The 27227-nt window shown below is 41.8% G+C and overlaps 2 protein-coding genes across 3 annotated transcripts in view; one reads left to right on the top strand and one right to left on the bottom strand.

Moving 5' to 3' along the window:
- The window catches only part of RBM27 (RNA binding motif protein 27), a 33149-nt gene extending 27276 nt beyond the window's left edge, over positions 1-5873 (bottom strand). Inside the window, exons 1-3 of the mRNA XM_019506373.1 lie at positions 5669-5873; positions 2834-2952; positions 318-442 (exon numbers count right to left, since the gene is read on the bottom strand). Of these exons, the coding sequence (XP_019361918.1) occupies positions 318-442; positions 2834-2952; positions 5669-5727 (303 nt within the window). The 5' untranslated portion in view covers positions 5728-5873. The remainder of the gene's footprint in view (positions 1-317; positions 443-2833; positions 2953-5668) is intronic.
- A 7629-nt stretch (positions 5874-13502) lies between these two features.
- The window catches only part of LARS (leucyl-tRNA synthetase), a 56885-nt gene continuing 43160 nt past the window's right edge, over positions 13503-27227 (top strand). Inside the window, exons 1-10 of one of the 2 annotated variants that reach the window (XM_019506371.1) lie at positions 13503-13590; positions 16792-16910; positions 18626-18713; positions 19635-19715; positions 20620-20760; positions 22393-22554; positions 23507-23619; positions 24025-24088; positions 24629-24696; positions 26602-26827. In XM_019506371.1, the coding sequence (XP_019361916.1) occupies positions 13585-13590; positions 16792-16910; positions 18626-18713; positions 19635-19715; positions 20620-20760; positions 22393-22554; positions 23507-23619; positions 24025-24088; positions 24629-24696; positions 26602-26827 (1068 nt within the window). In that variant the 5' untranslated portion in view covers positions 13503-13584. The remainder of the gene's footprint in view (positions 13591-16791; positions 16911-18625; positions 18714-19634; positions 19716-20619; positions 20761-22392; positions 22555-23506; positions 23620-24024; positions 24089-24628; positions 24697-26601; positions 26828-27227) is intronic. The other variant, XM_019506372.1, reaches the window with a different exon arrangement.

Here is a 27227-nt window from a genome sequence, read left to right as displayed (position 1 = left end):
TAACTAGTAACAGGAAGTTTAAGCAAATATTTGAATGTTTCTCAAGTTTTAGTTTAACTGATTTTGGCTTAAGTTATGCTCCAGCAGTCAAGCTACAATGCACCCCCTTAACCCGTAGTTGGTTAGTTATCTATTTTTATAGCTTACCCAAATGAATACAACATTAAACCTTCAGAGAAATCTTGCAGGGTAGAGAACACAGTACAGAATACTATTCTGTTCAGTGCAGTTTGTTTGTATAGCATCTTACAGTGATAGATACAGAGGGGCCAGATTGAGAAGCAAAAAGAAGCATTTATATGGAAAGTTAGTATTACCTCCTCTTTGATTTCCTCTTTTTCCTGACCTGCAGGCTTCAGTTCTACTTTTGCTGGTTCAGGGGAAGGAAAGTAGCTTTTTGTATACAGGCTTTCAAAGAGTTTATCCACAAAACCTGAAGTTTCTGAGAAGAAAAACCCACACAAAAAGTTATACATCTTTTTCTATTATCAGCTGTATGCTAATAAAACCACCCCCTGAAATCCAGCCACACACTCTGTTTACACTCTTTTAAATTCACCTAAATTTAAGGTCTGGTTCAATGAGCTAGAAATTACAACACTGAAAACTAAGGTACCCTAAAAAAGATGGAACAAAAATAGCTGTATTGTGAACACCTTCACAATGCCCTGCCAACATACCCCACTTATTGTGAAGGAAACATTTCTAGGATGGAGTACACAGCTGTTTTCAAAGGCATTTTCTGTTTTTGGCTTCTACTTAGACTGATATAACCATGGTGATTTTTATGAAGTGGACACATCCACAATAGAAAGTAAGGCCAACTTCACATCAGATCCCAAATGAGGATTGGTACTGTTTTTCAGCTACTACTAAGCACTTGAACCTGGAAATGACATGCCCAGTCTGCTAAAAGCAAAGGTTTTTTTTGGCATCTAACTAGCAACAGAAAGTTTAAGCAAATATTTCAATGGCTCTGAAGTTTTAATTTCACTGATTTTTGCTTAAGCTATGCTCCTGTAGTCAAGCTACAATGCACCTCCTTAACCTGCAGTCAGTTAGTTATCTATACGTTTTAGCAGGAGTTTACACAGTAATCATAAAACATTGCATACAGTATGATAAATTAACTTATATTTTGAAAACAAGTAACAATCTTTGCAGGATCACTCAGCTTTCACTGATGGATTCTTTGGGGTCTTTTAATGGGCTTGCCTGGCATATTAGGCATTTTTGTTGTCTGCAGCAGTGGTTCTCAACCAGGAGGCCACAACACCCTGGAGTGTCATAAGATCCTCTAGGGTGTCACAGGGTGTTGTACAATATTAGTACTGCTAGGTGTGCAGGCACCTAAACATAATTCACAAAGATATACCCAGTGATTTCAAATAGGAACTCATAGTATGAAAAAAACATTCTGATCTTTGTGGTCTTTCTAAAGTTCTTTGCAACAGAAGAATTGCTCTATTATTTTTCCGTAGTGAAAAACAAAAACAAAAACAAAAAGCAGAAACTAAGAGCTGACATTTTCTGAGGTGTCTTGAGCCTAATGAGGTGGGGAACCACTGGTCTACTTTCACTGGTGGAAGCGGTCATGTAGACAACAGACATGTTAATTATTATATTATCTAAAAGGTATTGAAAGCAGGCCTAGGAAACAACAATCAAAACACCAGTGCCCTTTTTACATTGCAGCTTCTGCGATTGTTAGCATAAGAAAACTTGGCTTGCCATTGAACTGGCTGAAAGCCAGGAGTGTAGACAATGCAAAATTTCTAAACAGTATTTCAGTTCCTGCTCCCTGAATACACCTCCCCCGAAAAAGGAGATACAACAGCCCCTCTTACCAAAAGAAAAAAAATCATGAAGCATTTCTTACAGGCAATGCCTACCCTGACTTCTTTAGAGACAACCTTTCAATCAATATTCAAAGACTAGTTGAATTTAACCACATTAGCTACTTGTTATTTACAGATACCTGTATCTATACTTGTGGACAATTTCAAACTTGGCATAACTGCCCAAACCTGAAGTTAAATTGGGCCAAGAACACCACTCTCCAGTCCCACATGGCATGTGGTCATATGCTAGAGGGATGAGGATTTAATGAAGTACAGAAAAAAAAATGGGCTTTTCTGAAAGTTCTCAAGTCTCAATTCCTTATGGAAGAATTTCTATCTGGTTGATCAACTGGTGTTGAGCAAATATGTGAAAGCCTCCAAACATCTGGAAGGGACGGACTTCTTTGGCTTCAATAGACTTGCATTTGAGAATAAACGCACCCTGATATACACACTAATTTGGCCACCACGGGTCTGAATTTCAAGTGCTCAGCAGTTGGTACCCAATATTATTGGGTCCAGACTTAAGTGGGAATACAGTTCCCATTGAGTTCTAAACAGGACTAGGAATTTGGAAGAGTGCTCAACATTTGACAGGTCCCACTGAGAAGTGTCTGGCCACTGTTCAAGGAAATTGCTTGCTTTAGTCTTACAGAATTATCCTCAACTGGAGGGTTTTGGGTTTTTTGTTTATTTCTTTAAATGTGCAACTACTTGGGACAGAGAAACAATATTACTGATCTGAAACACTTCCAGGTATGAAATGCTTAGCCTCACTACAGATGCAACAGTTATCTTCCATGGAAGGAAAGTGTAGGCCCCAAAATTACAATTTTACAGTCCTTTCAAAACCACAATCTTGCAGTATAACTGTTCCTCACCCTTAAACAATTTCATTCCCAATCATGCTCGTGTCAAAATAATGCACGTTCAAGTTTCAATTTTATTATTTTTAATTTTAAACCACGTAGTCAAAGTTGGCAGTGGAGTACCTTTTTGCAGAAAGACATCTAGCTGATCAGCACAGAAAGCTTTCAGCTCCTTCTCTGGTTTGTCTTTCTTGACTAATGCCACAACGTAGTTAGCCAAGGCCGAAGGGTCTGCATCACATCTAAAAAGAAGAGGTGGGGGGGGTGGGTAGGTAGGAAGAATTATTCCTAGTGGCATACAGCTTGATCCCATTCATGTCATGAAACATTAGAAGTATAATTTAGAATAACCAAAACTAGTGGTCCTGACATCAGTGATGCATATAGTTTTCTCCTTTTAATGTTCTGCTATCCAGTAAAATACACAGCTATACCTGGCTTTGGCACTGCAGGAAAGTTTCTGTCCATTACCACAAACTGTCAGTTTTCTTGTGCCCCTCCTCTCTTTCCCATCCACATCCGAAAAACTTTTCCCCTTCATGTTTATTCTTAGGTCAGTAAGCAGAAATTATCATTTATGATTAATTCTCTCTCACCACAGCACCGGCAAGTAACTATTATCCAACATCAGTGACAGAAGCTACAAGGAAGAAGTGGCTGATCATGGTGGACTTATTACTCTATGTTTCCACCTGAATAGTTTCCTCAATTTCATCAAGAAGAGATTGGAAAAGGTAAGTATCACATGCATTATTTATCAAGTTGATTTTTCCACAAAGATGCACATATGAAAAGAATTAAGCCAATACACAAGCCTCTCTTTTGTTCCACTGTGATTTCTGATGGTAAAAGAAAAGGCAAAAGGCAACTCTATAAGTTCCTTTATTGGCACAGGTAACATCACATTCACAGTTCAACATCACTTGTCTGGCTAGACATACAGCCTCCCTGTGCACAAGAATGCTGTGCTACTATTAGCTAATGTGAGACTGAAATATTGCCAAAGAAACCTTGTTTATCATTCACTGTTCAGTTACTCCAAAATGTTCAGAAGTCAGGACCTGCTTTACTAATGCTAAAAGTATTCCTACGGCCTCCAGTATAATTTACAAGGGTAATTTTTTAATCAAGGTGAACAGCTCGTACAGACTACTACCAAATAACCTCACTGTTTCTCCAATCTCACTGGACCCATGAATATCAACATGCATATGTCTTTAAGAGCACCAACTCCTGAGGATGTCAGAAACTACAGAAGGCAGAGGGGCCTCAAAATACTTGAAAATGTAAAGTGTGTTTGTATTGATGTGCTGAAAAGTACCAACATTCATACTGAAATGCGAAACCAGCTACATATGCTCACTTATTTCCAAAGTCTGACAAGGGCCACATCAAAAAGTTTTTTGTTTTTTTTTAAATATTTCAAGTGTATATACAAAAATCCAGCAATAATCTGATAGCTCCATGTGCAATTTAAGGCTATAAAGGCTCATGAGTGGCAGAAAAAAAATCGTTCCATCCTTCTATAACACATGTATTTTGCTTTATCCTTGGCTTCCCCGCTTACCTCCCCGATTCAATCTCTCTCAGACTGACCCTTGGGAACATTCGTTCATATCTACATTACATCACAGGAACTTTCATAAAGTACTTACATCACTAAAATGATTTCTACCACACTCTCCCTCCATGGTAATGTCAAACACACAATCACTACTGCCAGGCAACTTGAAAACTTCCTAAAACACCTGGCCTTCAACTCAAATTCATTGAAAGGATTGCTGTCTGGGATAAAAGGCTGACTAGAATCAGCAAAGACTAGAGATGATCCTGCAAAAGTGATGGAGAGTAATGATGCCCGATTGACATTAGGATTCCTGTTTGTTCTGCTTTGTTTTTTTTGAATGACAAAACAGAGTTGCGGCACTTCAATTTTATTAGAACTTTCTTCAAGAAAAAAATAATGCAACAGAATGGTTTCCTACTTTTAAATAAAAGCATAAACTTTTACTGCCTCTTAATTAGAGCAGTTCAGAGTTTTGGTCTAAACAATTTCCCTAAGGAAGCCAGACAATACTAACTGCAAAAGCATCCAGGTAGTGAGTGATGTTTCTTACCACACGTATTAGTAACAGGCAACAGAGCCATGTTTCAGACACTGCCTTTTCTTTAATCTTCTACGTTTAGTTTCAAACCTCTAATAATACTACAGCACAAGCGGGGGTTAATATCAGCATCATCTTAAAAAACCCCAAACAAATACATGGTGGGTGGGTGGCTGGCAAAACCCCATGACTCCCCAGTGCGCCCCGATACCGGCCTGCACCCGCTTTCCCAGCAGAACCACCTCAGCAGACCACGCTTGTGAAAGTCTGCAACTTGTTTGACTGCAGTGAAAACGAGCGAAACAGCTGTTTCAAACACCCACAGCTCCACGGCAGCACGTTGACCTCGGTTTTTATTCTGCGCCGGTGAAATATGAACAACAAAAGGGGGGGGGGGGACACCACAAAAAAAGTGACCTGCCTTCAAAAGGAGCCTGCTACAGGCAAGACATTTAGGGACTGTTACTGGTCGGTTTTGGGTGCACTGGTAACGAGAAGGGGGTTCTTCAAGTTCTTCGTGTGGGGGGAGGGGAAAGGGGGGGTCTCCGCAGCTTGCCATGCACCAAATTTGCTTCTCCCCCCCGCTACCCCCAAGCTCTCGCTGCCATTTTAGACATCCTCTCCCATCCGCCCGTGGTCGCACTGCTGCTGCGGGGGGGCTCGGGGTGGGTCCCGTGCCACGTGTGGACGCGAAAGGGCCAAACCCCTGCAACTCTCCCCCCGGGGCCGGCGGCAGCGACAACGGGCACCTCTCCCCCCCGCACAGGGATCCCGACAGCCCCCAGGCCGGGGGTTGGGGTTAGGGACACGGCCGCACCTGCCGCGGCCTCCCCGCCCCTAGCCCCGCACTCACATCGGCTCCAGCAACTTGGCCAGCCAGGACTTGAGGGCGTCCACGTTCTCTATGATCATGGCGGCCTCGCTGCTCCGCCGGCGCCTCTACACGGCGGACACCATCGCCGCCCGCCCGCCCGCGCTCCCGGGGCAGTTACTGGCCCGCGACCCCTCCCCCCTACTAAGGCCTAGTCCAGGAACTAGCCACCAGCGTGTCAACGTAACGTGCTAGCTGCCGGGGGGGGGAGGGTGCCGAGGCGCCGAGCGACCAATCAAGCGGCCCACGCTGTGCGACGCCAGCGAATCTCGACCGCGGGAAGCTCAGCCCCGGGGGTCACTGGGGAAGCAGCAGGTTAGGTGGACGCAGCACGTGAAGTCCTGGTGCAACATGGTAGGGGGCGCTCTTAAAGGGACAGGCGCGTCTTTATTTATTTTTTTTAAGGGTTTTTGTTTTTGTTTTTGGACTCTTCTTCCTGCCGCAGGGGGAACTGTAGTTTGTCTCCCACCACTATGCAAGGGGGTGTTTTTAGCTAACAGGCCTGAGGGTTAAAGGCTGCATTTGTCACCTCCCTGCATCGTGAGGTGGACTTCCCCCCTCTCGGCTTCCGTCCCTATCTCCCCCGCAAAGTTCCCGTGTGTCTCCTTGGGACATCAGGCCAGGTGCCCCCTGCAGAGACGTATCATTAGCCTAACACCCAGCCCCGTGGCCTGAGCCTCTTTTGATTGCACCTTCGCACTTGGGCCCCACAATTCTGCACAGGTTATTCTGCCCCAAATCCTCTGCACAGATTTGGGTTTTCAGGATCTCATTTTTATTTAAAGGCTAGGCTGCTATTGCTACCAGTCACAGACATGGTTCCTCAGGTGCGGCATACAGGTAATGATTCCTCAGCTAGAACCCTTCCAGGATACAGCAAGATTTGTAAAGGATTGTAAGATCAACACGTTCATCCAACACTATAAATCAGTGTGTGCGTCTACACATGCACCTTAATGCACATTAGCCTATTTTAATGCACATTAAAGCATCTGTAAAACATTGAGCATTTATGCACATATCTTTTTGTCCCATGATGCACCGGAGATCTGCCGCTTCAGAGCAGAGTTGATTAATCGAGTCTGCTCCATACATGAGCTGATGTGAACTGTGCCATGCTGCGTGCAGTTGTATATGCAGCGAAATGCAAGTCAGCATGGAGAAAATGGTGGCAGTGCACTTCTGAACTAAAACACCTTCTATTTTTTTAGTTCAAAAGCATGGCACCGCCATTTTCTCAGTACTGACATGCATTTTGCCACTTATAAAACTGCAAGCAACACAGCACCAGGTGCTTTTCAAAACGCCCAGCACTGTGGTGCTTACACATGTAAAAATACCTGTTCTTTTTAGTTAATGTACATTAAAATAGGCTAAGGTGAATTAAGTGTCACTTAAAAACCGTGCTCTTTAGTTCATGCACATTAAGACAAGCTAATAAGCATTTTCCTAGCACGTCACAATAGAGATACTAGATTTAATGCACATTAAAGTGTGTTAATGCATGTGTAGATGTATCTAGAGGTTCTTAACGTTTTTGGATTGGAGGCACATCACATAGGACTCAAAGCACCCTCTAGGATTTTTGTGAATTAAGTGGCACCCAATTTCAAGAATTAATTTGCAGCACTTACCCTCTGACAGGGGGGCTGGGCAGTGGGGGTGGAAGAATGGTCTGGCAGGGCCTAGTCTTGCACTCTTCTGCTCAGCTTATCTGCTCACACCTGGCAACACCCTTCAAAGGATCTGGGGAGGAGCAGGAAGGGGGTTATTCTGGTTAAGATTTACTGCTATGAGTTTTAGAATCTGCTTAGCTGAAAATACTTTCAGCTTTACCCATTTTTATTGTCTTTTTGGGACTTCTTGTAAGGGAACCATATTCCATTCTAATATATAATTTTCCACATGACTATAATTAATTAAGGAATTAAACAATTGTGTCCTTATGCTGTACTTAACAGGGTGTTATGATGTCCTGGCCAGCATGGATGAGTCACCGCTGTCTTAAAAATGGAAAAGATGAAGGCCTGCTCGAGTATTTGTGATTATGTTGCCCTCTACTGGGTGGCCCCAAGAAGACTGTAAAAATAGAAAACATTATGCTGCAGATTTTTCTTGCACCTCTGTTGCTGATGATCTTGTGGTATTAAAATGAAAGGTCCTGACAAGTAGGAAAGCTGTGGCCACTGTATGTAGTGTAAGTGGTGACCATGAAGTCAAGTATGGCAGTTGTTCTTTCTTCCATAGTTTTCATCCAAGTGGCAATTACTACTTTTGCAACTTTTTAAGATTTAGGAAGCTATCCAGAAATGGAATATGTTCAGATCTAAAGGAGAAGGCAAGGTAGATTTGTACTTTATAGGCTAAGCTAAGTAGATATATATATCACAAACTTTTGTGAGGTAGCTCAGTTCATCAGTTGTAAAGGCATACAAGCAACATTTAAAAACATTTTAATTATATAGGTACAAAGAAAAGTAATTCTACTGTAATGCTCTAGTTTAAGCAAAGTTCTGAAAAGGACAAACGGGAAATGATAAATAGTAAAATCACAAAAGTATGTGCGTTGCAAATCTTTGAGCAATGTAATTTTGACTTTTGCTTACTATCCATATTCAGCAAGATAAAAGCATTGTAGATTTTATCACTGAACAAGTAAAGTTTGAGAAGTGGGAGACTAAGACATTTTCAGTCAGTGGATCCAAAGTATAATTATGCTTATACTAATTACTTAGTTAAGCTTTGAAGTTGGCAAATGAAATTTATATTAAATTACAGTGCCATTTGTCTGAGCCAGAGTAGAAAGAAGTTCACAAAACACAGTCAGACTAAATGTATTCTCCATTGCTGAGAGCAGCTTATTCATATCAGCAGAGAATTTGGCCCATAGAATTAATAACTGCAACCTGGAAATAGAAGCCATGGGATATAAACTACTGTTCCCCTATTAATTCAAATACAGACAAGCAAAAATTCAATCATTTTGCAAATCACCAGTGGAGAAGATGGTGAAAATGAAAGTAATTTTCTCGTCTTTCTTTCAAAATAGAAACAAGTACAAAAAAGATACTCATATAGTAAAAGACATACAACTAAAATTAAGAGGTAGAGATAGCAGAAGCAGCCTTCTTCTATATGACCACCAGCATTTTAATCAGAAATAAAACTAATACAGCTATTGCCTGTATATTTCTCTGTCCATGTTAAAACTTTTGGAAAACAAGTATTTTGAGTCTTTCTATACTGTTTCTACAAAGTTTGAACATTTACAATTCAATATAAGTGCTAGATTTTATTATTTATCATCCCCGAAACAAAGCCTTGCTGTAATAGATGGCAAGGCTGTTTTTTTTCTACCTCATTTCTCCCTGAGTTATGCTCCTTATTTTTCACATAAAATACTTAGAACTGAAGTTCTGGCCTTTTTACTTTTGGCATTTTTCATGTTATGCTACTAGTCTGTGCCTCATATTTTGTGGCTGGTAATTATATTGGTGATATCCTCTCAGAAAGACAGTATCCCAAAGGACACATTGTATTATTTTACCTTTGTTATTATTATCTCTGAAAAACCTGGCATGTAAACAGATATTTGATGTATTGTGTTTGGCAACGATTGTATACCTTGTTTTGCTATTCACTCTCCTTTTGAATCTTTCAGCCCGATAGTTTCATTAGGTATGTGTGTATGTATTTATTTTGTCTGATGATTTATGCCTGTGAATTAGCAAACTTGGTCCTCAATTACTTCTTGTCTGAACTTCAGGCAGGTTTCATATGAGGGGTCAAAGGAGCCGTTAACTCTGAGTGGCACAGGCCTGCACAGATCTCTCTATATATTTGAACAATAGAAGAAACAGAGGCTATATACACTGCAGTGTGCTGCATCTTTGCTTCTGAAACACCTACCTCACTAGCATTTGGAAAAGGATTATTTTAGAGCCTTTACTTTAGCACTATGTACTCACTGTATACGTCAGGCATGGACAAAATGCAGCCCACAGGCCAGATGCGACCCACCAGGCCATTCTATCCAGCCTGCGGGGCCCCCCCAAAATTTAGAAAATTAATATTTATCTGTCCTGGGCTGCCTGTCATGTGGTCCTCGATGGCTTGGCAAAACTCAGTAAGCAGCCCTCCACCCAAAATAATTGCCCGCCTCTGGTATAGGTAGTACTATTAGAGAACTGTCTCTGCCCTCTTTACTTCTCTTTTACTTTACTGTATGAGCATCAAGGATCAGACCTGGCACATTTTGTGCCTACATGTTTTGGTTTGCCCATTGACTTCAATATGCTTTAAATCAGGCTTTTTAGTCCTGGCTCTAGCTATGAGGCAACAGCAGATATGCTGGCATGCTTTATAACTCACATAGCTCCATGTTCCAAGGCACCGTGTTCATTGTGTTCAGCTGTGCCAGGCATAGCTGTTTAGGGTCTGTAATGGAATCTGTTGCAGAGCCAATCATCTAGGCTTATAAGCCATTTGTTCAAGAGCTGATTACCAACACCTACAGTTTGCATGATCTATCACATTCTTCCCCCGGAGCTGGATGGTTACTTTTAGCCTATGTGTTTCAACCCAGGTTCATTTGACTTGACAAGCCCTCCTCAGACAGGGTGGCAGGTGCAATTATTACATTTAGAGACATTTATAAGATGCACATGAGGATCCTTCATTGTTTGTTCTACACTTTGGCAGACAAGGTTCTTCAGGTAAATCCAGTATCTTTTATTAGACTAACTGAAATAATAAAAGATATTGGATTTACCCAAAGAACCTTGTTTGCCACTGTCATTTAGACCAACACAGCTGCAACCTACACCCCTGAAACATGCTCTACATTGTAATGTTCAGTTCAGAAAACTGGGCTACTCTACCAGTTAGTTAAGCACAAGACTAGGCATAGCACAGCATACTTAATTGTAAAATTATAATGGGAGTTCTGACTGTGTGCACATGAAGCTGAATATGTTATTTTATCTTTCTTTATTCTGTATTTACCCATTAGTTATAGCACAATGAGCAGAACAGGTACCTCTATAGGGTCCCAAGTTTTTTACAGAGCTGAAGAATCTGTCAGTGTGTTTCTTCCCTCTCTGATACCCGCACCAAAGTGTCTTACTACGCACAGGATTGAAGGGTCAGAAGGGACCATATGATGATCTCAACTGATTGGCATAACATAGGCCATAATATTTCCCTTTGTCACTTTTGCATCGAACCCTGTTACTTGCGGGTGAATTCGAGTGTATATTTTAGAAAGACATCTAGTCTTGATTTAAATACTTTAAGACTACAGACATATGTCACATTTGTCCGAGGATAAGCCACTTTATCCCTGGACAAAATGCAATCATTCAGATGTCCTGGGATAAATTTTGAAAAAGGTTCTTGGGATAAGAAGTACTAACAGTTTATCCTGGAATATTGCAAGGTGTGTCTGACTGGTTTTCGTGGGGTTGCATTATTGAATCAATGGCAGTGGCAGTGCTTTCAGACACCCATTAAATTCTGATTAAAAGATTGATGTGTGCTATTGTTACCATAAGTCCAGATTTTCGTGGACATGTCCTCTTGTTGGGTTCTCCGATCTCTGTCCAGGTGGTCTTTTGAAATATGAACAAATGTCCAAGATTTTGCTGGTAGAACTGCATTACCCAGCTTGCCCTAACAGTGAGCATGTTTAGCAGGGATATGGGTTTTCTGTTTGCTGTGGAAAAATGCAGATTTTCCTCTTTAAAGAAGGAAACCTTGGGTTCCCCTTGCAGGCTGGAAGGCTGCCAGCCTGCAAGGAACTGTTTGGCGTGATTGGAGACAGGAGGTGCCACATACATCTGCATGCACACATGTATGTGGCTGGCATAAAGCCAGGCAGGATGATAGGAGCAGCCCTGGATGCAGGTGAGTTTATGGGGGGGAGCAGTGGAAGGCCATGGCTTGGGGGCTGTATGCGGGGGGCTGTGTGTGTTTGTGTGTGTGCATGTGTGTATGCATGCACCCATGTGCACGGAAGGGCACAGGGAGCAGATGGGGAGGTGCCTGCCCCACCAGTGGGAGAAGGGGGCGGAGGGGGGGGGGCCCTTCAGGAGCAGCAGGGAGCTGCATGGACAGGCCAGTGACACCAGGGCTAGTGCCTATGTTTGTAGGGGTGGGGCAGCCAGACGACTGTGCCCGGGAAGGGGACATGGCCATGCTACCTGGTATGGGGTGGGGACCCCAGCCAAGGGCAGGGGGTGCCACATGCCTCCTCTGCTCCTCCCTCCAGCCTGCGCTAGGGTTGAATGTACTCTGATGCTGCCTGCACAAGCTGGGGCCACCACAGCTGCTGCACTCCAGCCCAGTTGGGATGGGGGCAGCTGGGAGCCCCCTCTGGCAGGGCTTGGGGGGCTGTGGTTTGAAAGTGAGGGGCACCAAGAGGGGTGGGGGACTGTGGGTCAGGAGTGTGGGGCACTGGCAGTGCCAGGGGGCTGCAGGTCAGGAGTGCAGGACACAAGCAGGGATGGGGGTGCTGCACATTGGTAGTGAGGGGCACCGGTATAGCCCGGGGTGTGGGAACTGTGGGCTGGGAGTGAGGGGCACTGGCAGGGCCATCAGGCTGTGGGCTGGGAGTGAGGGGCAGTGGCAGCACCAGAGGGTTGTGGATCAGGGGTGAGGGGCACCGGTAGGGCTGGGGGTGAGGAAAGGGGCTGTGGGTTTATTTTTTTTTACATTTAATTTCTGAGGCAATAACATTTATTTACCGTAACAGTTAGAAACTGCCCCACCATATCATATATACTTCCCTTTTGGTGTCCTCTTTTTTTGGAACTGGAAATATGGTAACTATAATGTGTGCATACACCACTCCTGGGTCATTTCTGGAAAGGCACAACTTTTCCAGGGGCAAATGCAACATCTGTTCCTAGCCAATGACAGAATCAGCTACATTTTGTAGCAAAGCATCCAATGCTTTCACACTCTTCACTCTTAAAAAACAGGAACCCTATTTCTACCTTCAACTTCCAACCATTGGCTCTTTCTTTTATTTATTTTTTTTACTTTTGCTACACACTGACATCATAATGTCTTTGCATGAATGTTGCTTGAGAACATCTCAAGCTTTTCTCATTGTCAATACAGCCAAAACTCGCATCTGAGTCTTCAGAGATCTTGCAACCTATCTCATTAGTCTTCTTGTCTAGGACAGTGTCACTCCAGAATGCTGTAGCTTAAGGCCACTGTTCCTCGCCATCGTGTCAGATACAAGTTCCTTGGCTTTGGGACAGGGAGGGAAGGGAAGGCTGAGTGTTAAGTCGCACTTATCCCTTTGAAAACCTTTACTTCTCAGCGTAAGCCTTTCACAATTTACTTTGTCTACTCTACTATCACACTGGCTCTCAGATACCTTCCTTTCTTCTGGGACTGCTGCTTGGCAGTGCCCTCTTGTCATTTCTCGCAGGTGTCTCCTTTCCCTTTAAATAGTTGGGAAAAAAATTCTTAACAAGCTTTCGGGTTTAAAAACCCTACCGTACATTTTGAACACTTTATTGATGGCACATCATACCAGGGTTGACATGATCGTGCAAATACGGTAATTATCGCACACATGGCAACACTGAGCAAGCCGCGGGGCCGCTTGGGAAGGGAAATGTGGTGCCGACCTCCCTATCTCTGCGGCTTGGTATGGCCCAGCGCAGGGCATGACGGGACGTGTAGTGCAGCTGCCGCGCTGCTGGAAACAACACGTGGCTCAGCCGAGGGCCCATCGGCGCGCTGGCTGCTGGGAGCGGTAGTTTTGCAGCGCCAGGGCAGCTCGGCCGCGGGCTGATTCAGAACCACACTTCCCGTCAGGCCTTGCGGCGGCGGCCTGGTTCGGGGGCTTGCTGCGGCGTGGAGGAGTCTCGGGAGGCGGCGGCATGGCGGTGAGCAGGGGCGTGGGGGCTGGAGCCGGCTTCTGACACCAGCTGCCTGCAGGTTTTGGGGGATTCACAGGCTCTGGCTTATGTCTGTATAAAAAGCCGGAGCTTGGGAATATCATATATATATATATTAGTGTGTGTGTGTGTGGTTATATATATGATTTTCCTCCGTTTCATTGCCTGGCTGTGAAACAGAAGGAGCCAGTGGCCCAACCTTTCAATGAGTCTTGCATGCTTTTGTTATATAAAGCTGGAAATACCTTATCCCTCATTTGACAAGTGTCCATTGTAGCTGTGGGATGCTGGCAAGTAACTTGTCGCTATGGGACACTACTGAGTAATGTTCGTACTAATAATGCTAGCACGGCTCCTGTCATAGCTGCGGAGCGGAGGACCACTGAGATTAGTGGCACTAACGATGTTTGCAGGTAGCTTGTTGCTGGGCGTGACCACTGAGTAATAGTTAGAGGTCCACCCATATATCGGTTGCATGTTGGATTGGTACCGATAAGAGGAAAATTAACACTATTGGCTGTCAGCTTCTTTCGGCTGGTGTAGCCGATCTTGTTCGCTGATAAATAATAACATAATAAGCCTTCTGGCCAGGGCCTCTGGATAAATCCCACTGACTTATTCATAGGTTCATAGACATTAGAGCAGGGGTGGGCAATTATTTCAGGCAGAGGGCCACTTACTGAGTTTTGGCAAGCCATTGAGGGCCTCGTGATGGGCAGCCAGGGGCAGATAAATATTAATTATGTACATTTTTAGGGGCCTTGCAGGCTGGATAGAATGGCCTGGTGGGCCACATTTTGCCCACTCCTGTATTGGAGGCTGGAAGGGACCTCACGAGATCACTGAGTCCAGCCCCCTGCCCAGAGCTGACCTGAGCAGGGTGCAGGGCCTGTGGCAAATCAGCCCATGAGGGGCCCCGTCCCTGCTCTGATACCATGTGCCCCGGACCAAAGAAGCTGTTGCCGCCACTGAGAGCTGCAGCGTGGGCAGGGGGTAGTGAGCAGCTGGACGCAAGGCTGGTGGTGGTGGCGCAGAGTTGCTGCAGCTGCTCCACCCAGCTCCGTGGGCTGCGCTGCAAAGCGTGGGGCCCAGGGCGGTTGTCCTGATTTGCCCCCATCCCAGGGATGGCCCCGAGTTAGGCAGGAAGTCTGTTGGGGTCAAGTGATCCCTGCAAGATAAGCATCCAAATACCATGTGAATGGGTCTATAGTAGGTGCTTGTAGCACCTCTGTGGGGAGTCTGTTTCAGACCCTGGATGCTTCAGCATTCACAGTGTTGGACTTGAAGTTTATTAAGACCTCTTAGCTGAGGAACTCATGATATAGGCAGAGTTAGTCTGCAGTGTTCTTTTGCAGTTGTAGGAAGTATCGGTTCAATTTAATGAATGGGGAAACTGAGGCCTGGTATGAATTGATCGGATTAATTTATGAATTGGGTTGAGAAATGAAGTTACGTGACTTATCATTGCTTGTTGAAACTACTAAATATCCCAGCTCTCTTTGGCCCAAGCTGTGCGTTAGTCAGTTGGGTGTTAGTAATGCAGTAGCTGACCAGATATACCATATGTTGTAGCCATAATATGCTTACAATAGGCCTTTTATAGATTGAGAGCTAGCATCCAACTTTCCATCTTAAAAAAAGTATTGGTGTCTCAATATTTTTGGCCTTATGATTAAGGCCTAGGAATGGATACAGCTATATGTGTGTCACTGCATAGTTCAAGTGAACGTTTTAACACCTTTTACCCTTCTACCACAGTATTACATCCAAGTTAGGGCAGGACAATAATGAACAATAACATTTTAAAATTTAATAGAAAACCAAAATTAGAAAAATGATATTGTAAGGTTAAGGTTTTAGAATGGACAATTATTTTGGGCAGAGGGTCGCTTACCGAGTTTTGGCAAGCTGTTGAGGGCTGCATTTCCTTCTCTGGTGCAGGGAAGCAGGAACAGCTCCATGGTCCCAGGCCAGAAATCTCTGCTAGGCAGGGATTTCTGGATGGGGGGGACATGGCTGGGCAGACCTTGCTGCTGGGTCCTGCTAGCAGCTTCCTCTGGATCTTACTGCCCGTGGCCCTTGTCATCTTTGACATGCAGCTAGGAGCAAATAAATATTAATTTTCTAAATGTTTTAGGGGCCCCACAGGCTGGATAGAATGGCCTGGCAGGTCAGATCTGGCCCCCAGGCCGTATTTTGCCCACCTCTGTTCTAGAATCAGTCAGTGTGCACTTATGTAATTTTATTTTACAAAATGTGAAAATCTGTTTTAGTTGATTTGGAAACAATGTGAGCAGTCTTGAATTAACTGTTAAAATTTATCAACATTCAAATGATCCCATTTTGCTAGTGGTTTGTAATTCTGTTCAGAATTCATGCTGGTGTTGATAAAGTATACTGCAAAATACTTCTAGTGGTACCTTATCACTAGCATACTAATGCTTTCTCAAATAATATGCATGGAAAGCTTCTTCACCTTTTAAAATGTATATAAAAGAAACCAACATTTAAAAAAAATGAGATGCATGTCTGTTTAGAAGCACAAATTTAAAACACAGATTTTGCTTAAATTGGGAACAATGTATTTTGTGTAAAATCAAGACATTTTATTTGAGAAGATGGGAGCAGAACAAGAGACTTGTTTAAAATTTTCTTAAAATTACTTTAAGGTATTATGGAAGCAGTATGGCATAGTGACCTGGGTACAATGCTGTAAGTTAGGAAAGTTATGATATCTACTGTCCAGAGTCACAAAACATAACAAGTCATACATTCCTGTTTACAAACCTGGGAACTTTAGGTAATGGTGCCTACTTCATTAATAGCTAGGTTAGGTTTAATTTATTTTTGTCAAGTACTCTGAAAATATGTGGCATTATGAAAATCTAAAACACTTTTCTGCATTCACCTAAACTAGGTGATATAAACTAAAACTTTAAAAACTTATTTTTATAAATATATAATATTTTATATATATTATATATAAAAAATATGGAAAGTATCTAAACTCTTCAGTAGACAGCAGGTTGCCTCAGAGTCAGGAGTGGAGTCCTGTTTTATGGTGCCAGTGTCCAATTACATGACCAGTTCATTCTGATGCTGCTCTGTGACATATTATATTACATTTCTGCTCTTGTTAGCCAAGCAAGTACCTAACTAGATTTTTCTTTCTCCTCCTATGTTGCATAGGAACGGAAAGGTACGGCAAAAGTAGACTTTCTGAAGAAAATTGAAAAAGAAATCCAGCACAAGTGGGATGATGAACGAGTTTTTGAGTTTAATGTGTCTGATCTGGGGAGCCAGAGAAGGTAACGTTGTTGTTTTTTTTATTAAAGGTTTCTAAACAGAGCTGATTGCAACTTCTTACATTACATTAAAAACTCCTGGTGGAAAATTGCACTGTATTTTTCTGCTTTCCAACTCTTGGTGTTCTGTAATATTTTGTTTCTGTTTCTGCATTTTGTTATCATCTCCATAGTTGACAACATTTAAACAATGGTGCCTATGTGTTAACTGACATTTCATTTTGTTGCTTCCACTTCCTTTGTAACAGCAAAATCATCTGAGGTCTTCCTGTGAACTAAGTGACTTCCAAACTCTTTGGTACTTAGGCGGATTTGTTAGATTTAAAATTTTGTCTTCTGTTATCCGTGGTCCACACTTCCTACCCAATTATTCCCAGAATTGGGTAACAATCAGTGACCAAAAGGAACAAACTAACTTTAGTAACTGCTGTTTAATGGAAAATATTTTGTGATTGTTTATGATTAGGTTATTTCATCTGTTTTTTCTTCTGTAATAGAGAAGAGAAAAAGTTTGAACTCTCTTATTTTTTGCAATATTATTGTCAGTTATACCATGTTCATCTAGTAATAGACCAAGGCAATTGTCAAGATTCAAGTTGTTCTTAATTCATTTAGACAATAAGAAGGACAATACATTGGCCTGATTTTTTAAATTTTTTTCCACTCTGGGCTTAGATTTCTATGTCCTTTTTTGCTTTCCTCATCAGTTCTTATCACAGCTACTAATTTACATTCGTTGCTGTCAGTTTTTCCCCCCATTTATTGACTTTTTTTTAAATACATGCTTGTATTCCCTCTGTTAAGTTCATTCTTTTGCTCATTCTTTCGTTCTTGATTTTTAGATTTTGGAGTAGGACGTATTAGCTAATACTGTTAAGTAATTCTTAGTTATTCTCAACTTCTTTATAGATACTTTGTCCTGGGTGATTTTTGTCTTGTTTGTTTCATCTTTGTGAAATTAGCTATTTTAAAGTCTCAGGTATGTATATTAGTGGTTTGGGCTTTCTACATGTGTTACATGCAGACGGAATAAGAAAGTCATGCACCAAAATGATTATTCTGTGATCAGTTCCTGCTTATTAAGATGTAATTCCTTGGTGTTTGATGTAATGCTTCTTGAATTAATCAAGAGAGCGTCTCTCAGTTACCTTGGTTGCAGACCATTAAGAGCTATGAAGAGGGTAACTAATAATACACACCTTTAATTATCAGAAAGATGTGAACAGAGGGAATTTGTGGCTCTGAAATTTGTTTTTGTTGATGCTTTGTCAATTATGTTATCTGTCTATTTGTTTAAATCTTTTGTTCGAAAGCTCATGATATGTCCAGACAATGTAAGGGCAACAGATAACTAATTTGCAAATTGGAAGGTGGGTGGCCACATTCTACATTACAGAAGAGTTTGGAAGATGTTCAGACCCATCTTTAAGCAGCAATAACCTGTTAGTGATTTTTCTAAATAACTGTACTTTCTTAGATTTTCATACAGGTAGTGCTGATAGTTAACAGCTTCTTCTGCTTAACCTTTAGCATGTTGTTAATGAATACATTTCGGTTATGTTGTTTGCATAATAATGAAGACATTTATTTTGTTGCAAGTGTGAGTCTGCTGTAATCAAATATACTTTTTCATTTAATAGACTAAGTTAAACAAAATGTCTCTCTTTAAAAACTAGTTCTAGGGCTTTTTAAGTATCTCCTTTTTAATCTTCCGTCAGCAAAGGGAAGTACTTTGTCACCTTTCCATACCCATATATGAATGGCCGCCTTCATCTAGGACACACGTTTTCCTTATCTAAATGTGAGGTAAGACTTTTTTCCTTTTCTAAAAAAAGCCACCTCAGAACAAGTATTATTGTTAGATGTTTAGCCCTTAAGCCTTCCTTATTCTTTTGGCTCAGTAGTGATAAAGTGTTAGGATGTAAACTTTCTACTTTTGTTCCATTTTACATAAGACTAGAGAGGTTAAGATAGTATCACCAGCAGCAAAATATTTCTAATCCCAACAGACTGAGACTTTGATTTGAAAATAGGATTGTTTTGGGATTCCTTCTTACTCTGACTTCAAATTCCACATGATTTTAGCAACTTTGTCTAACAGTTTTACAAGGGAAACTCAACACATCTTCCTTTTGTGTGAGCTGTAGTACTGGTTAAATGCAAACAGCCATTTGTGCACAAAATCACTTCTCTGCATAGGTAGTTTTTTATAAACTTGCTTATATCCAGAAGAGGCCGTTTGCTGAAATTCAGGACATTGTTATTTTCTTGGAGAACTAGTATGACTAGAAATTGGTTTATGTTGGCTTTCATAACAGCAGCTGGGATTTAATGGAGTATAGGATGAATGTCATTGTAATTGTAATATAGCATTTTTAGACAATGTTTATGACTTACTGTGGTATAGCAGAAAGACCTATAAGGTGTAGAATGCCATCATTAGCTATCAGATGTGTGTCCTAATATTGCTGTTCCTCTTCATGTAGGAAACCTGAAGTAAAAACAGTTTCTTGAGGTTTAGCAGCCAGTCAGTAGCAGAGCTGGGAGTAGGACAGACATTTTTAAGCCTTTGCTAAAATTAGTATTTAATGCTTTGTGTATTTTTTATAATTTGTCTGCAGAATTATTTGTCGTCTTTTCTCTACTTATTGAAGAGTTAACTTATTCAAGTGTCTGTTGTAGTGTTTTGCAGTCATTGATTCATATGTGTCTCTTCACTTTCTGTAGTTTGCAGTTGGGTATCAGAGACTAAAAGGAAAGAATTGCCTGTTCCCTTTTGGTCTGCATTGCACTGGCATGCCCATTAAGGTAAGACTGCACTGAACTGCTGGTGTCTCTTCAGCTCAGTTATTTATTTTAAGTGATGTTTTTGGTTATCTCTACATTTCCTGTTCGGTCAGATGACACAATACTTTGAAGAACTCATAGATTTAGTTTGATTAAAATCTGCCAATCATTTAGTTTTACAGTATGAAAGCATAGCTGTACTTAAACTGAATAATATGTCTTGGAAGCTAACAGCCTCTTCTCAAATCAATGTTTAAATCAAATCCCATCAAGACTTTCTTGTTGTACACGTGCAAGTAATCAATATGTGACATAGCAGGTACTGACAGAATGCAGGATTTACAAGATTTAGGGTGAAAGAGAGAGTTCCTAGGATGATGATGGGATTAGATTCTTAAATAGGGTAATTCTGGCTTGTATGTATGGGATTGAATTGATTGCCAAAAGAGACAAAGAGAAACCCTTATTCTCCAAGGCCTGTACACAGGGATCTGTCGGGGGATATGCTTCTGCTATCTTATTGACAATTTATCTGTTCGGGTAATGGCTTCTAACAGCTTCAGCCAATTTGGGCCCCACTGTGGTAGGCACTGTACAACCTTTAAATTATTCCACCCTCAGGAGGTTATTCGGAGCTGTCCTGAGGGCCTTATATTGGCTTTTTCTGTCTATATTTTTATGTGCTATAGGAAATGTTAGCTCAAAAGGTGCAACTGGTATCTATGGTTCTTTCTCATTGTGCAAGGTCTTGGGAGTTTCACAGCTGCAGTAGAAAAGGAGATATAAAGTCCATACCTGGTATGATGAAGGTCACAGTGTATTGTTTGAAATAAAATTAATATTTGTTGTCAAATCATTCACTCATAATTGCTCTGACTTGAGCTCCTGACCTGTTAGGATGGGTTACCAATGTCTCTTTGTTTAGGCCTGTGCAGACAAGCTGAAAAGGGAAATGGAACTGTATGGCTGCCCTCCTGAGTTCCCTGATGAAGAGGAGGAAGAGGAAGAAGCTTCTGTTAAGAAAGAGGAGGAAATAGTCATTAAAGACAAAGCTAAAGGCAAAAAGGTAGAGGTTTTAAACCAAGTCTTTTACGAAGTTTGGATTTGCAACTTAAGCTTCTAAATACATATTAGGTACCTTGTCATATGTACAGTTGTTTAAATTGATTTTTTTACATTAGTGTCATACCTTAGGGCTTTAAAAAGATGTTTTTGGAAGATTCCAAATGACTCATTTCAGTCCAAAAAATCTAACAGCAAGCTCTCATGGACTGTTTAGTCTTCAGAGAGAAATGAAGTTGGACTTTTGTGCTTCGAGTGTTGAAGATTACACTGGACAAATAAGTGAAGACCATGTTGTAGGAAACCATACTTCGTTGTCAGTGGGATGAATTAGATGGCCTTAATAGTATTTCCATTTCCAAATTTTTATATTCCCTTTGGGTTTTAATTGGAAAAGAAGAACCTGACCGACGTATTAAGGGTATAGACAAATGTGTGTTTGCAGGCTAGGGGGAGCTTGCAGTAGCTGTTACATTGGAACTATTATGTGTGCATGGATCTGTAGTGATACAAGTAAGTTACATCTCCCTACCTTTGATCCTGGATGAAGCAGCTTTCAAGTTGGGAGCAGTTTTGCAGTGCTTATATTGTTGTAGATTCATGGGAATGTAATAACACTGTCCTGAGGAGCAGCAGTTTCTTTCTTTCTCTCCCTTCACTTTGAAACTGCCCCGTGTATGTCCATACCCTAAGTAAAACCATATTAAAAAACGTTGCTTATAAAACAAACTATTTGATGGGATTTTGTGGATTTGAAAAGGATCCAGAAGTAGGAAGGGAGGAAGAAACTCATAAATCTTAAAGGATTAATTTTTTTTAACACCCTCTTCCCCTTTTTAATGGCAGCTTAGAGGAGCAAGTACATTTTGCATGGTGCGTTTGTTAATCCAGATCAGTCCTTCTTCCTTCCACAAGTCCTGTGCCGAATGAACTTCTGTGGAGAAATGAATTTCTGATTAACTTCCAGCTATTGTCCCTAGCATATATGAACAGGAATAAAAGTGATTGTAAGTTGGTCACAAAGATATAATGCAGCATAACTTACCCCTTTGCTCAAAAAATACCCTTTTACTAGACCAACATCTTTCTGCACAAGTCACTGCTTGCCATCTAGATGGTGTTCACTGTTCTGTGATTGTGTTTAGACTCATGTGAAACTTGTTGTCATAGCTTCTTCACATTAGAGTGATGTTACCTAGAAGTGCAGTCTTTACCTATACAATGGCTGCATCTACACAAGATGCTGACTGCGCAGTCATTACTGCAGTCATTTAGTACTTGTTTACACAAATACTTGTATATGCAAGTACTAAATGACTGCACAGTAACTGGAATCGCTACACAATAGTATCACCGAACAGCTTTTTTGTGATGCTGACTGCAAAGTAGCCCGGGACTACTGTGCAGTAACGTTGCATCACATTCCTGCCACATGACACTACTGCGCATGAGTCATGGGCTACTACTGTGCAGTCAGTATCTCGTGTAGATGTGGCCATTGTCTCCTTTCTCACTTAGAGAGAGGCCACCAGACTGTTGGTGATAGTTTGCCTACTTGGACTGGGAACCTGTTGTATTAACATGAAATGGAGGAGATAAAGCAAGATTCACTGGAATGTTTTATTTGTCTTTTTAGAGTAAAGCTGCAGCCAAGACTGGCTCTTCTAAATACCAGTGGGGGATTATGAAGTCTTTGGGTCTCTCTGATGAAGAAGTAGTGCGTTTTTCTGAGGCTCAGCATTGGCTTGATTACTTCCCACCTCTTGCTATCCAGGACCTGAAGAGCATGGGGTTGAAGGTATCTAATGAGATATGAATGCTTTTCTTATTGATATTACTAAATTAATAGTGAGGTTGCTTCTTTCCTTGATGTCTGAACCATTACAGTAATAAAATAATAATCCTTGCAGCATACAAAGTGCTGTTAATTAAGCCTCATAATACCCTTGTATGATCAGCAAATATTATCTCCATTTTACAGAGAAGACGCATAGATTACATGACATGCCCAAGATTTTATAGAAAAACAAGACTAGAATACTAAATATATTCTTCTTTAGCTAACATTCATAGAGCTTAATGCACAATGAAAGGGGATCCCACCATTAAATACTGTTGTGATTATTTTAAAAATAAATAGGACTGTGATACTGCCACATAAATAAAACTGTGATACAGATGAAACTCCTAAAAAGTCAGAAGGCACTGAAATCTAACTTCTGAATATAGCAGCCCAATGCCAATATGTGTGTAAAGACTCAAAGGCTTTTGCAAAACTGTCATACTGCTAATCATGTCCTAAGGAATTTCTTATTCCACAGTTATTCCTGCAGTCATTTCCACCTCACACAGCAAACTCTCAATGTCACATTGTTTTGTAACTATGACATTTCTTCACGTTTTGAGTTCTTGCCATCTAGAGTTACTTGACAATGTAAGAAATAGGTGGGCACTGTCCAGTTCTCCCCAACTTCTTACTGGTTTAAATGCAGCCCAAAGTCACTAGATTAAACAGAGTCAACATCTAGTGATGTTCACACACACCGCAGTTAGGACCTCAGATTTCTGAGGTTGTGTCTGAAAGAGCAGATTGTGATCGAATGAATCTTGTGTATATGTGCATCAAACAATCAGGTCGTTTGTAGTCTTTCATGAAGTAAGCGTTTTATAGGGTTTTAATGAAATAAATATTCATGGTGTTGGTAGGGTTTTCTGGAATATACTTACCTGTTACTTGGGTGTCTCTTCAGGTGGATTGGAGGCGTTCTTTCATTACTACTGATATTAACCCTTATTATGACTCATTTGTACGGTGGCAATATTTACAGCTGAAGGAAAGAAATAAAATTAAGTTTGGGAAGCGGTAAGTGCAGTCTTACATTACAAAAATAATTTTTTCTTGTGCTGTTCCTTAGAAACTTGGCAGTAGTATTCTCTCTGACCTAACAATATTCAGTGTATAACTTGTTTTGAGGTTATTTGTGCAAGTTCTGTGCTGGCAAATGACCCATCTGACCATGTGGCTACTGTGATTGAAAAGCTTGCCGGAGTGAGTCTTCAAACTTCAGTTGAGCTTTCCAGGAGCCTTCAGTATTGACCTACGCTCCCTTTCGTTGACTTTCATGTTACAACTTTTCTTTGATACCAGTAAAAGGTTTGCTCAAAATAGTTGAGCAGTGCTGAAAGTAAAGTTCTTTCGACAGGTACCTTGTCCTCTTTGCCTGCAGATTGTTCTACTTGCCACTAAATATTTTATTGCATTTCCTAGATACACAATTTATTCTCCAAAAGATGGACAGCCTTGCATGGATCATGACAGACAAACTGGGGAGGTAATGCTTTTTTTGGGTTTTTTTTCTTAAATGGATTCTGAACATCTTTTGTCTTAAAAAAAAATCAATTAAAAAGCATGGCATATATTGAAACTAGTGACTGTTAGATGTCAATATCAAAATACTGGTATAAGTAAACACTGTGCATTTTTGTGCACAACACAAACTTTTTCTATATATTTAAGCTTTCCATATATTAATGACATAAAATCAGTTAAGTCAGTCGAGCCAGTTTCCCTCTGATTGTCTGGCACCTTGTGTCAACACTTTCAGTAGTGTGATTCTAACCTTGTTGAAGTGACTGTATAGATTCAACATAATGGCTTCCTTGAAATCTTTGATAAGTAAAAATAAAACAGGACCCAGTCCTATAGTGTGCATGCTGCTGAACTGCTGCTTATGTTAATGGAACAATATCTTACTTAAACTTCAGTGTTAGATCCTTAAAATTAGTATCTGAATTACGCTGCTGCGGAATGTAGAACTGTTCTTTGATCATGTTTCTTATACTGATTACTGCTTTGTGTGTGTGAATCTTAGGGCGTTGGACCTCAAGAATACACCCTAATAAAAATGAAAGTGCTAGAACCTTACCCTGTGAAGCTTAGGTAAGTATTGGATCCATAGACTCTTAAAGCCAGATAAAACAATTAGATCAATAGTCTGACCTCCTGTTTAACACGTAACAGAAAATTTTGTCTAGTTATACTATTGGGTAAAATATAGGAGTATGTTTGAAAAGCATCTTCTCTCTTTTAATTGGATGATAGAAACTTGCCAAGTGTTTCAAAAGTCACTTTTGGTAGACTTTCTTGAAATTCCAGATTGATAGTGCATGTGCATATACATGTTAAAACATAAATGTGAAACAAATATTGAAGATCATTTTCTTGCTCTGTATTTTTCAACCCCTACATTTTCTTTCTTACAAAAGTTGATATCACAACTCAGATTTAAAGTACTTCTATGAAGGTGATATTTTCATTGTACATGAGCGCGCACCTCAGAGTTCTGTTTCAGACTGTCATACATTTATGATTCTATTCCTCTTAACTAATAGAGTGGCCTTTTGTAGGAAAGGAAAAAGTGCTTTGGTCAAGATTTTCAAAAATGAAAAGTGATTGATGGTGTCTGACTTGAGATACTCTGAGATTTCATAAAGTCCTGAATGTCTGGGAAGCTAAAAATTGAGCACCCAGTATTGGTAATCACTTTGAAAATATTGGTTAGCACAGTGGAGCTCAACCTTTTGGCCATGTAGGCCAGATGAGTGGTGCAGGGCCCACCTACAGGCTGGATCAGGCCCTGGGGCCTGACACGACCACTTCCCTGCCCCACACATGGATCCCAGAGGCCTGGTGCCACACCTTCCCAGCTCTGCGTGCTGTGCTCGGGCACCCCATCTAGTGTGCAGGGCCTGGGGCTCCCCATGGGTCTGGAGATTTGGTTGCAGGAGAGTGGTGGGTCAGATGACAAAGCATCGTGGTCCAAAGGTTGAGCACCCTGGGTTCGCACATTGGTTAGCACGTTTGCTGTTCCATAATAAGACATAATCTAATATTAGTGAATGAAAAAGCCTAAGAGGTCATTCAGTTTAATCTGTTAATGAACATTCCTTACAGCAGTGGTTCTCAACCTTTTTGGACTTGCAGCCCCCCTCTCTCCTGACCTGCAGCACACTGGCCCTGCCGGTGCCCCTCTCTCCTGACCTGCAGTCCCCTGCTGGTGCCTTCTGCAGCCCCCTGGCCCTGCTGGTGCCTCTCACTCTGGACCCACAGTGGGGTGTCGGGGAGGGCATGGCCTGGCTGCCACCATTCCCATTGGGCTGCCCATGCTGCCCCCCACTCTGCCAGTGACAGGAGGAGGTGAGGGCATCGTCTTCCCTCCCGCCCAGTTCGTTACTCGTCCCATGGCTGGCATGGGGATCCCAGTGACAGTGAGTCTCACTGCCACACTCCTCCCTCCCATGCTGGGTCCTGCTGGCTGATTCGGCTAGGCTGCAGCCCTGTGCCTGCTGTGGGTGCAGAAATTGGGTGGGGAGGGGGAGAAGGGGGCATATGCCACCTGCCACCGTGCATTCCCCTGACATGTTGCCTGTGTCCCTTCCCCCCAACTTACACGTGGGGAGTTGCTCTCCACCACTTCCTGGCTGCCACGTGCTTGTGTGCATGCGTACACGTGCATGTGGTGATCCTGCCATATCGGCCTCCTCCTGCTCCCCGCAGTCCTTTGCAGGCTGTAACACTGCCAGCCTGCAAGGGGAAGCCCGTGGTTCCTGAGGTTTTTCTCCTTTAAAGGAGAAAATCCACATTTTTTGTGAACCTGGCAGCAGGCTCAGCCTGGGCGTGGACTGCCCAGCTCAGAGATGACTGAAACCTGCTTGTGGCCCCCCGGGAGGCTGCATACTCCCAGTTGAGGACTGCTTTAAAATGTACTTTAGTTTATGAGTAGTAAGATTCTGTGGTAGCCCAAATCTCTTCATTTTTAACCTCTGTGCACTAACTTTATTTCAGTGGCCTTAAAGGAAAAAATATCTTCTTGGTGGCTGCAACTCTCAGACCAGAGACCATGTTTGGACAGACCAACTGTTGGGTTCATCCAGATATGAAGTACATTGGCTTTGAGACTGTGAACGGGGATATTTTTATCTGCACCCAAAGGGCTGCTAGGAACATGTCTTACCAGGGCTTTACAAAAGATAATGGTGTGGTACCTGTTGTCAAGGAGCTCATGGGAGAGGTGAGCATCCTGCAGCATATTTTTCAAATTCATGAACTCTTGTTAGAGTTATATTTACATAGATGAAGGCAAAACTTGGTTACACATTGATCTAATAGAAATTTTGAGATTTAAGTGACCAAATGAAGTATGGCTTTACTACTATTTTTTTTCAGGAGACTAGAATCATAGAATCAGTGAGTCGGAAGGGACCTAGACAGATCATTGAGTCCGACCCCCTGCCATGGGCAGGAAGGAGCACTGGGGGTGGCAGGGGTCATAAGACCCCAGCCAGGTGCCTATCCAGTCTCCTCTTGAAGATTTCCAGGGAAGGTGAGAGCACCACCTCTCTGGGAAGCCTATTCCAGGCTCTGGCCACCCTTACAGTGAAGTAGTTCTTCCTAATATCTAACCTAAACCT

This window comes from Gavialis gangeticus, unplaced genomic scaffold, assembly GCF_001723915.1.
Source record: "Gavialis gangeticus isolate Ggan-Ray unplaced genomic scaffold, GavGan_comp1, whole genome shotgun sequence".
Classification (NCBI taxonomy): domain Eukaryota; kingdom Metazoa; phylum Chordata; order Crocodylia; family Gavialidae; genus Gavialis; species Gavialis gangeticus.
This window is presented reverse-complemented; position numbering and strand designations above follow the sequence as displayed.